The 12,261-nt window shown below is 39.8% G+C and overlaps 1 protein-coding gene across 1 annotated transcript; it reads left to right on the top strand.

The window, feature by feature from the left end:
• Positions 1 to 624: 624 nt before the first annotated feature.
• On the top strand, positions 625 to 1,068 carry LOC149151702 (uncharacterized). The gene has a single exon (XM_089443239.1). The coding sequence runs from the start codon at positions 625 to 627 to the stop codon at positions 1,066 to 1,068; it is 444 nt and encodes a 147-aa protein (XP_089299365.1).
• Positions 1,069 to 12,261: the final 11,193 nt, after the last annotated feature.

Here is a 12,261-nt window from a genome sequence, read left to right as displayed (position 1 = left end):
GAACAAGCATGTAAAAAACGAGCATATGATTCCATATCTGAGCTTCAACTCGACAAGCTCGAAGTGGTCATCTCAAGAGCCTTCCATCAACACGAACTTAGGATACAACCAGCTAGTCATTGGGATGGCAGCCTGCGCCCAAAGGATTCCAAAAAGAGGGGAAGGAAAACAGACCTCCAGTGAACCATCGAGAATGGGAAAATCCTGGTAGATTCAGGCAGATATGCTAAGTTAACAAAGTACTACAGGCCCTCCAACAATAGTTGAACCATGAAGCTTGTATCCTGGAACTTAAGAGGGCTTAACAACCCCGGAAAACTTGGGATGTTAAAAAACATGATCAAAATGGAAAAGCCGCATATGTGCTTTCTCCAGGAAACCAAATGTAATAGTTCTACCCTAGGCAACATACTCTCAAAAGCATGGCCAGGCTATCGATCGGTTTCTGTAGATGCCTTGGGAGCCTCAGGAGGACTAGCCATAGCATGGAACACCCAAGCGGTAACTCTCACAGATTTTCATGCCTCTCATCACCTTATACAGGCAGCCTTCCATATATTGGGCACCAATATTCATGGCAATTTATGAAATGTATATTTTCCACAAGATACAGGCAGCAAGATCATGCTCCTTGACACTATAGAAGCTCTGAGCAATAACAGAAGACACCCACTATGGATCGTGGCAGGGGACTTTAATATGATCACCAACAGCGAGGAAAAGATAGGAGGGAGGATCAGAATGGAGCCGAAAGTTGCTCGCTTTAAGGACTTCATCCAAACTGCATCTCTAATCGACATGCCATTCTGCAATGTCACCTTCACCTGGAGCAACCGCAGAGCTGGCAAATCCCAAATCGCCTCCAAATTAGACCGCTTTCTCATCTCTGATAATTCGGTGCACTTAGGAGGAGATATCTCCGCAGAAATACTAGCACACACCGGGTCGGATCACTGGCCGATTGCTTTACAATGGAGGAGACTAGGGGATTTGAAAAAAAGACCCTTCCGCTTTGAGGGATTTTGGCTTTCGCACCCTGCATTCAAGGATTTCGTCAAGACCACTTAGGCATCTTTCGTGCCCCCAGAAGGTGCAAAAATGTATCAATTTCAACAGAAGCTAAGATTTCTAAAAAATCAACTAAAATATGGAATAGCGAGACCTTTGGAAATGTATTCAAGGCGCAACAAGAATTGAATCAAGAACTGGTGAATCTCCAACAAAAGATAATCACAGAAGGGCATACGGAAACTACTCTGGACCAGGAGCGGCTCCTTCACAGCCAGCTGGAAGAAAGGAGAAAGCAGGAGGAAATCTATTGGAGGCAAAAATCAAGAGTCAGGTGGCTGAAGGAGGGGGAGCGCAACACCAAATTTTTCCACAGAACCACGGTGCAGAGAAGAATACACAATACTATCCCCTTCATCTAGAATTAGACAGGGGAAAAAGTCGAGAAGCATGAGGAAATCGAAGAGGTTCTCCTAAATCACTTCCAACATGTCCACCGGGAACCAATAGATGATAGGCAACAGTCTATTGAGAAAATAATCAGAAATGTGCCAAAACTCATCACGGAGGATCACAATGAGCTTCTAATGCGACCTATTCTTCCGCAGGAAGTAGACGACGCAATGGCCCAGCTTAAAGATGGTAAGGCCCCAGGCCCAGATGGATTCACCACCACGTTCTTCCATGCCTTCTGGGACATGATAAAGATGGAGGTTTGGCAGATTGTTGAGGAATCCAGGGCCATGCGCTGGCTCCTCCCCTCCCTCAACTCCACTTTTATCACTCTCATTCCCAAAGAGCAGAACTCCATCACCCCTGACAAGTTCAGGCCCATCGCTCTTTGTAACGTCATCTACAAAGTCATATCAAAAGTCATTGCAAACAGGCTAAAGCCCCTATTACCTCTGCTCATCTCTCCGGAACAGTCGGGGTATGTGGAGGGACGACAGATAATGGATGGCATCATCCTCACGCACGAGATAATCCATTCCCTCAAGCACTCCAAACAAGCAGGTATGATTCTCAAACTGGATCTTTCTAAAGCTTTTGACAAGCTCAGTTGGGCTTACATTCATCATATGTTAAAAGCTTTTGGATTTGGTTCCATTTGGATTCGCTGAATCATGAGCCTAATCACTTCCACTCACTTCTCTATCCTGGTGAATGGTATCCCCTCTCGTCCTTTCAAGCCATCCCGGGGTATCAGGCAAGGTGACCCCCTATCCCCCTTCCTTTTTGTTCTGATGGCTGAAGGTCTTGGTAGACACATCAAACACGCCCTCCATTCCAAGCAACTTAAAGGCATAACGGTCCACAATACCCCTGCCACCTCTCATCAGCAATTTGTTGATGATACCATGCTTTTTGGCTACCCTTCTGTCCAGGAAGCCTCCCGCTTCAAATCTCTTCTCAACGACTTCTCAGAGGCTTCTGGCACCTATGTAAACACCTCCAAGTCACAAATATTCTTCTTTCATACTCCTCCTTCGGTTAAAGCTGTAGTCACCCGCATTCTTGGCTTCCCTTCTGCTACCCTCCCCTCCAAATATCTTGGTGCTCCCCTCACCGCTTCCGCCATCAAGCAACCAGCATGGAGCTCTCTCTTAGAGAAGCTTGAGTCCCGCCTCAACCTTTGGACTTACAGATCTCTAAACCTCGTCAGACGAGTGGTGCTCATCAAATCTGTACTTCAAGCCATGCCTCTTTACCTCTTCTCCATTCTAGCAGCCCCTAAGTGGGTCCTAAAGAGAATAAGAAGCATACAACGTGACTTTCTTTGGGGCAGCTCGGCTACAAATCGCAAATGGGCTCTGGTTAAATGGACTTCTGTTTGCATGCCTAAGGACAAGGGTGGCATTGGGCTAAGGGACCCAGAGCACAGTAACTCCATAATGAATGCCAAGATTTGGTGGCACTGGATCACTAACCCAGAAAAGCCATGGGTTAAAATATGGACAGCCAAATACGCTAACAACAGACCTCAAGAAGAACTCATCAGGTTCATCCCCATTGAAACAGGGTCGTTAATCTGGAATGCTGCCAAACAACACTATCATTTAATTCAATAGCACAGCTTCTGGGAGATCAGGAATGGCAGCACGGCTAGATTTTGGACAGACGCCTGGAACCAAATGCCTAGGCTTATTAATGTTCTTCCTCCATCCATGATTCCAAATAGGCAGGAGCAGCAACAGGATAAAATCCAGCATTTTTGGATGCAGGAGACGGAGCACGGGTATAGAAAATGGAGACAGAGTAATCAAATTCTTAGCAGCACAAATGCACATGAGATAGAAGAATTAGAGAAGGAGCTAAGAAAACGAAGCATAAGGCATTATGAAGATCACAACATTCTCAGATGGGGTTATCAACCCAAAGGATCCTTTACCACTTTTGAGGCCTACAAGCTGGTTTGCAGCTTCCCCTCTCCTACGGATCCTTTATGGAGCAAACTTTGGGAACTCGGATCATGGCCAAAAATTTCCTACTTCCTCTGGCTTGTAGGACATAAAAGAATCCTCACTTGGGATAAACTAAGGAGAAGAAGCTTCCAAGGCCCCTCTGTATGCTATAACTGCTTTCAAAGCAAAGAAACCCTTCAACACCTCTTAGATACCTGTCCCTTAGCCAATCAGCTATGGGAAAAGGTGAGCTTCAGATGCCAAAAAAGATGCAGAGGGGACAATGACATCGTCAACACCATAAGGCAATGGTCAAAAAGCCCCTACAACTGTGAGATCCTTAACTACCTGTGGAAAATCATCCTAGGATTAGTCCTATGGAATATCTGGAAGGAAAGAAATAAACGCATCTTCAAAAACAAGAGCTCTCCTATTGAAGAAATATGGAACAGGATACACGGGAATCTCAAAGAAACTATGTTGCTCAGAGCTTGGACGAAGGAGGATCTCCCTTCAACAGACAATGAGAAAAACATCCTTGATAATTGGCTTCTGCAACTGCCACAAGAAGGTTACAAGCCTCGCCCTTCCAATAGCAATATCAAGGACAACAGCTGCTGGAAAGCCCCCCCTATTAACTCCTTCAAACTCAACTTTGATGGAGCCTTCAAAGGCAATCCTGGAGCTGCTGGATTTGGAGGAATTCTGAGGAACCATGTTGGTACTCCTCTGCAGATCTACTTTGGAAACATGGGATGGGACACCAACAACTCCGCTGAACTAGAGGGCCTCTGGCAAGGTCTCCTACTAGCGGAAAATCTCAGTCTCCAACCCTTGATTGTGGAAGGGGATTCCCAGCTTCTCATCAACATGGCCACCCACATTCAGAATGGCTCCCAAGCCAGGAACATCGCCTCAAGCTGGAGATTAGAAGCGAGGCTAAACATCATGGAACAGTATCTGCGCAATAACAGAGCCATCTCTTTTAATCACATAAGAAGAGAGGGCAATAAGATAGCTGATCTCCTAGCCAATATTGGGGTAGAAAATGATCAGGTCCTTCTATCAGGAACCACGGACATCATTCAAAACAATCTCCAAGCCCAGGAATGTGAAAGCCTCATCCAAAAAGATGCAAACTCCCTGGATGCGGGTGTTCGCACGGCATAAGGTGTGAGGCCACATGGCCAACATGTGACGCCTCCCGTTGATATATGGGAGGACACTCTGATCGCCGCAGAGGAATTAAATTCCGAGGCATTAACTCAGGGCCTTTAATGAGATCTGAGACGAATTAGGGAAGTTGCAGTGCGCATTTATGGCGCCCAAGGGTCAAGAGAACGTTGAGAGGGTTAAAGCGGAGGTTTGTATGGGGAAGAACCATATTCAGAGTGAGAGGCATGCTGCGCAGGCTGGTGTGGGCAATTTCTTCCTTCTGGCAGACGCTGCGGCTGGTTCAGACAGTGAACAAGAGGTCAAGGAATATCTCGTGCTGTTTCTCCCTGTTGAAAGAATTGAGGGCATCACTGTGCTACTGCCAAGAGCCGAGGAGAGAGTCCTTAGCTTCGTTGGGAAGAGACTCGAGCAGGGGCTGCTAGCAATTGAAGCTCTGTTCCGCACCTCCAACTCCACTATCGAAATGGTCAAGCCAAGGGAAAGAATGCCATGTAGACGCGGCTCTGGTTGAGGGAGCTCCTCACGCCATCCAGCAGTGGATGCCCACCACCATTGCTGCCGTTGCTACTGTCACAGGAGAGCCGGGGCTACCCACATGCAGGCTACCCAATTCATGGACGTGGGCAGCCCCACAACAGCACCACCCTCCCTTCCAGCATTTGGCACAACAGTTTTTACTATTGGAGGCATTAGTGCACACCTCTCCGTATTATTCATCAAGGATACCAAGGAAAATGAAGACGATGAGGGCAGCAGGGCGATGCTATATGCTGAACAACCGACAATTGCTGAGGAAAAGGCAGAGGGAACTATGGAGCCGGCTCCCACCCAATCTCAGAAGCTGGAGGAGTCGTCCTCGAAGAACGCTGCAGGGGAAGAAGGGGATGGCCTCCCTGAGTACTATGGATGGGTTCCGATTGTTGAGGAGAAGCCTGAGGAGTAGCACTCAGCGGCAGGCTCCGTCGACCATCTTTTTGTTCAGGTTATGTTTAAGTTTTCTGTCTCGGTTGCCACCTGTGTATGGGTATGGGTTAAGCTATATGTTTATGTATGGATCTTTAAAGTTTATGTCCAGTTTTTTATATGCTTTGGTTCAGCTAGTTGGTCGCCCCTGCGCGGGCAGTTTTTGCTTAAAGGCCCCTGCGTGGGTGATTATGGTCTGGAATGAAAACTATGATGTGTTTTGTTGTATTGGTCACAACTCCGGTTGGAAATGTCGCCCCTGTAAGGGATGTTATGGAGTTGCAAGATGCCAACCCACAGTGCCACAATAGGCCTTGGGCTTCATGCTTTTCTGTCTGTAATGTTTATTTGTACATAATATAATAGAATAGAATAGTTTCACTGAGAAAAAAAAAGACATTGTTTTTAATTAATCAATTTAATTAAAATGGTTAAAAGAGCCTAACTACTTTTGAGATAAATCTCAACCATTGATTTGTGTATACTGTTTTCAACATTCTAGAATATTCCATGGAAGTTATGTCCCTACTATTGAACTTACTAATAGAAACAAATAGTACATGAGGTTTAAATGATGGGTAAAAATCAAAATCAAAAGCCACGTGCATGACACTTTTAGAAGAAAAACCGTGATCAAGAATTTACTTGACAGGTGGGAGTGCCCATCAAATTTACACCCTAGTAATTGATGCATTCAAAAACATATTTTAAATAACAAAAACTTACCAAAAATTATTTCCTCAAATTCAAACCAAAAACTCCAAACAAAAAATAATTAAACAATGTTGAAAAAGATACAAAAATAAAATAAAATACATTAATAAAATATAATATATAGATAAAAATATATTAATAAAATATAGTATATACATAAATATATATTAATAATATCAATCAAAATATATTACATTAAAAATTGAAATTATCATGAAAGTTTTGCAAACTGCACTTAGTAAGTCCATGGAATAAGATTTTAGTATTATGATTTTTTTATAAATATTACATTCTGATATATATATATATATATATATATATATATATATATATATATATATAGATATATATATATATATATATATATATATATATATATATATATATATATAGATATATATATATATATATCAAAATTTATAGATTAAATATATTAAAAATTTACGACTCATTTATTTTTTTCATATAAAATATTTATATCTTAAATGATAAATTAAAAAGTTGAAATAAAAAAAAATAAATATTTTAAATCATAAATTTGTATATATTATAAATGTTATAATTGCTAATGGATAAATAAACTAAGAAAAAAACTAATACTGAATAAAAAAGTGATATATCTTTTCATTTCAGTTAACTTGCTTTGAAAATATAAATATATTTTTTTAAATAAAAATTAACCAAATAGATGTTGAAGTGAAGAAAAATATTACATTCTGAAAAATAATAATAATAATAATAATAATAAATAAAATAAATAAATAAATAAATAAAAATAAAATAAAATAAAATAAAAATCAAAAATAAAAATCAAAATAAAAATAAAAATAAAATAAAATAAAATGTTAATATAACAAAATTTATAGTTAAAATATAGTGAAAATTTACCACTCATTTATTTCTTTTATATAAAATACTTATATTTTAAATGATAAATTAAAACGTTGAAATAAAATAAAATAAATATTTTAAATAATAAATTTGTATATATTATAAATGTTATTATTGTTAATGGATAAATAAACTAAGAAAAAAAATAATGCTGAATAAAAAAGTGATATATCTCTTCACTTCAGTTAACTTGCTTTGAAAATATAAATATATTTTTTAAAATAAAAATTAACCAAATAGATGTTGCAAACAAAATGTCACCATGATGGCGGGATACTCATTGTCACCATGGGTGTTTTGGTTGAGATCTCTTTCATGCCATGATGGTGAGATACTCATTGTCACCATGTGTCAGATTATGTCATGCTGATAGGAGGTCTGTTGTGAGTGATAGTTCCTATAGAGGAACGTCTTGTGGCAAGACTTTTCCACTCATGTAGAGGGCAGATATCCTTGTATGACAGAAAACAGAGTCCATGTACATCTTCACCATTTCCAGCACTGAATGAAGCGACCGACACCATCTTGACACTGGTCCTAGAGACATAGTCCACACTAGATGAACTCCATTATCAACATCTTGTGTTTTATGTTGTTGATTCTTGTCATGTTCCCTCTTCTTTGCAGCATGCATATATGTTCCTTTATGATATTTTAATGCAATTTTAACTACATTACGGAAGCAAAAGATCTTTGTTAAATCTAGAAGTTGATTCAACTCGGATCAAGTTTAGTATTAGAGCGGTCTTCGTGTGGATGTGAGTTGCGAGCATGAACAACGGAACGTGCAACAACGGAGGATGAGAAAGCGATGTATGAGACCATGCTCAAAGTATCCAAAAAGATGGAAATAATGTATGCAGCTCTACAAGAAGAGGCTGAGGGAAAAGAATGATTATAGCTTCAGTTACGAGCCACAGAAGAGGCCCTAGAAGAACTAAAGCACAATAGCCAGAGTCTTCAAGCAGATAACACTGAATTGAAGATGTTTCTACATGTAAATAAAAAGGAGGACAAAATTTGCTACAACAACTGCAAGCTAAGGACGAGGCCTTGGAAAGGCTGTAGCATGACCCATGTGAAGTAAAAAGTAATTCTCCAAATTCATGTATGTTTCCTCATGATAATTTTGTTGTTTTTGAAAATCATATCATAGGAATTAGCTCCAAACTGTTGAAGAAAATGGGGTATGAATGAAAAGGCTTGGGTATTAATGGCCAAGGCATTGTGAATCTCATCAAAGTAGAGGAATTACCCCATCAAGCAAGACTTGGGTATGTCAGAAAGGAAGTTGGGGAATGTGTCAAGATAGCGATCGAACGAGCAAAAAAAGATGATGAGAAGCTCGAATCAGTTCTTTCCAAATTGACAATGGAGGTAAATTATGTTAATTTTCCTTCAGTTTCATCTTCACATAGAATTATTTCTGTTGGAAATGTGGAGAAACCAATTGCAGGGACAAACATGAAGCTCCTTACGAGGATGAGGTAGAAGGAAGGAGAAGAACTTGGTGTTAATAACCAAGGTATAACTAAACCATTAGAGTTGTGCAGAAAACTCAATTTACAGGCTTGAGATACACTGAAGGAGAATGCTCGAAGGTATGAGATGCTTCCAAGACATTGTTGAAATTGTCGAGGAAAGAGAATGATGGGAAGACATCACCATTATCCAATGGCAGTGTCCATTGTAGGGAAAGAGTCGAGGAAAACTCTCATCGCAATAATGACACTAGAGACAACAAGGAAAGGTTTAACCAATCTCAATATTTGAATGTTCATTTTGATTACAATCATGTTGTTAATGATGGAAATAAATCAAGGCATCGAAAAACATGTACCTTTTGTGGTTTACATAACCATATATTTGCTAAGTGTTCGAAAATAATAGCAACACAAAAAAGGATGTGGCATGAAAGACCCTCTCAACATCAGGGAAGGAAGAAGGTAAAGCATTTCTAGAGGAAGAAGACCTATTTCAGTCATTGTGACAAAGGTGGCCATCAAAGAGCCACATGTTGGAGGCTCCATCTAGAGCAACACCTCAAGGACAAAGCATCCATGCATGAAGTAGGGGAAACAATTATTCGACAAGAAAAACCACCAAAGGGGGATGACCCATTCATGTCGATAAGTGAAAAATGGTTTCTAGATATGGTAGCTTGTCATGGTCGTGCTTTTGTAAATCATTTGTTGCATTTTAAATTGTAAAAGTGATGATGTATTTTCCATCACTTGTCGTAGCAACAATGATGTCTAGTCTTATTTTGTGATGCATTTTTAAATGTGAAAGTCATGTTGTGTTTCCATCACTTGTTAATGCAAAAATATTGTTTTCCCTTATTTTTGTAAATCATGTGTGGTAGTGATTATGTGTTTTCCATCATTTGTTCACACACAATGATATTTTGGCCTTGTTATTGATAGCTGGGTTATTATTTCCATTTTGATGTAAACTTGACCACCAAGTATGTGTTATAAACTCGTGGCAAGTGTGGGATGCTTAAGTCATTAGTTGGTCATGTAAATTAAGCATGTAATTTGTAGACTTATACTACAGGTTTGCAGAGGGTGCGGGTGTCAGCTCATCGCTTATGGCTCCAAAGGACAAAGGTGAAGGAGAAGGAAGGGTGACTTATGGAACACTTGTAAGTCCAAACAAGGTACAAAGAAGTCGTAGATTATTTTTATGCTTTTCGAGGACCAAAAGATCCTCAGTGGGGAGGATTGATCCATATGGCTCCAGACACATGCCGAAGTCCTAGAGGACTCATAGAGGGTCAAAATTCAAATTGGTCAGAATGCTGCCAAACTAGCAATAGACCGATGTGCTCATCGCCCTGATTCCAATGGTGTGAACAACAGTCAAATCCGAGTTCGTATGAGGGAGAGAGAGCTAGTCAAAGTTGCGGTCAAAGTTGGGTTGTGGGCTAGGTTTAAATGTCCTACAAATTCACCAAGTCCAAGACATGGAATCTAGCTCCCAAGAGTGGGCGAAATTGTTGCCTCTTTAATTTGTCTAATATCCCTTATATTAGACAAAATAAAGAAAAAATATTTATTGTTATAAAAATAAAAAAAATATTAAATTAGGTGGTGGGCCATGACTCCTGCCACCTCCATCGGACCATATGAAAAAGAATATATTAAAAAAAAAAACCAAAATTTGATTAAAAAAGGGGCCGACAGGGCATGACCCCTGCCGACCCCAACCCACATAACTTTAACACATATATTTTAGCGGACGGTGGGCAGGCCACCTCTGATGGACCCAACCCACACCCGTGATACTAATTTTAATATATATATATAGAGGTTGATGGGTATCAAACCCGTGCCCTCCACGTGGGCCAGCCCCATTTAACGCCAATGCTCAAAACAAAACAACAAACAAAACTCTGCCATTTTTAAATACAACAGTTACAACATAACCACATCATCTCATAACTGAGTCTTCAATGTTCTATGTATTAAAATGGGAGGGGCAGATTTGATCCCCTGACCCATCCTCAACCACTGTTTATTTTTAACTAGCGTGCCAATGACCATTTCATGAATACTTAACGGAGAATGAATGGAGAACAAACAGAGAATCAACAGAATGTGGAGCACCATACAGTAGCCCCAGGTAGAACCATGAGTCGGAACCATGTGTTACAGACTCCGAGATAAGAATCTTTTGATGTTGTGAGGAATCCTTGAGATTCCATGGGGAGGTAAAAATTCATTTTATCAGAATGTAATCAAGTTTACAATCAATTTTCTCACATTTCCATAGGGAACACAATGGTGAGGTTGGATTTTCCTTTTGAGAAAGGGATTTCTAGATTCCCAGTGGAGGAGAATCTTCGAGAATTTTGTGGAATCTTCCAGAATCCTTCGAGGCTGAAATTTGCCAGATCCAGAATGCAACCAAGTTTATACTCATTCTTCTCAGAATTTTGCAAGGATCTCATTGGTGAGATCCGTTTTCTGATTTGAGTTGCAAATTTTGAGTCAACTCGAAGGATGGAATCTTTGGAGAATCACGAGGGAATCTAAAAGATTCCTACAGGCTCACATTTTGTCGTTGACAGAATTCGACGAATGGATAGTCGATTTTACACTCCTTGACGATACAAATTCAGTGGTGCAATCAGTTTTTGTAGCTACAACTTCTATTTTTTTGCCATTTTCTAAATTGTAGTGATAGTGTTAGATTTCAAAGTCTGCATAGCTAATTCTATGCCATTCATCTCCACAATTTCAATGGTGCATTCAGATCCAGCAGTTGAGGATTCTATTCATCAGCCAACATCAGAGTTGAGGTATATGGAGTGTTTTTGTCATGCACTTCTTTGATCATTTTCCATGATATGTACGATTTTTCTTCGATTACTACTTGATGTACGATGCGAAATCTTTGTATCTGTTTCGTGTGAGATGTATTCATCATGGACTATATGTATGTTTTGATTGAGATCCCTTTGTTGCCACGATGGAGGGATACTCATTGTCACCATGGGTGTTTTGGTTGATATCCCTTTGATGCCATGATGCCAGGATACTCATTGTCACCATGTGTCAGATTATGCCATGTTGATAGGAGGTTTGTTATGAGTGACAGTTCCTGTAGCGGAATATCTCGTGCAGAGACTTTGCCACTCATGTAGAGGGCACATATCCTTATATGATAGAAAATAAAGTCCATGTACATATTCACCATTTCCAACACTAAATGAAGTGACCAACACCATCTTGACACCTCTCTAAGAGACGTAGTCCACACTGGACGAACTTCGTTATCAACTTCTTGTGTTTTATGTTGCTAATTCTTGTCATGTTCCCTCTTCTTTACATCAAGCATATGTGTTCATTTATGATTTTTTAATGTAATTCTAACTACATCACGGAAGCAAAAGATCTTGGTTAAATCTGAAATTTGAGTAAACTTGGATCAGCCTTCAAGCTATTAGGTTTTGAGTGAAGGTACTAGTTCTGATACAAATTTTTGGAAATACTTAGGGGGGGGTGAATGGGTATTTAATTTCAATTGTTACTTTTACCAGTTAGATCACTTATATTTAGAACAAAAATGAACAATAGAAATAAATGCTTTTATTAATATA

This window comes from Pinus tabuliformis, chromosome 9 (genome assembly GCF_031772625.1).
Source record: "Pinus tabuliformis cultivar Carrire ecotype Pingquan chromosome 9, CPIR1, whole genome shotgun sequence".
Taxonomy (NCBI): Eukaryota; Viridiplantae; Streptophyta; class Pinopsida; order Pinales; family Pinaceae; genus Pinus; species Pinus tabuliformis.
Note: the sequence above shows the minus strand (reverse complement) of the source record. Positions and strands in the feature narration are given on the sequence as shown.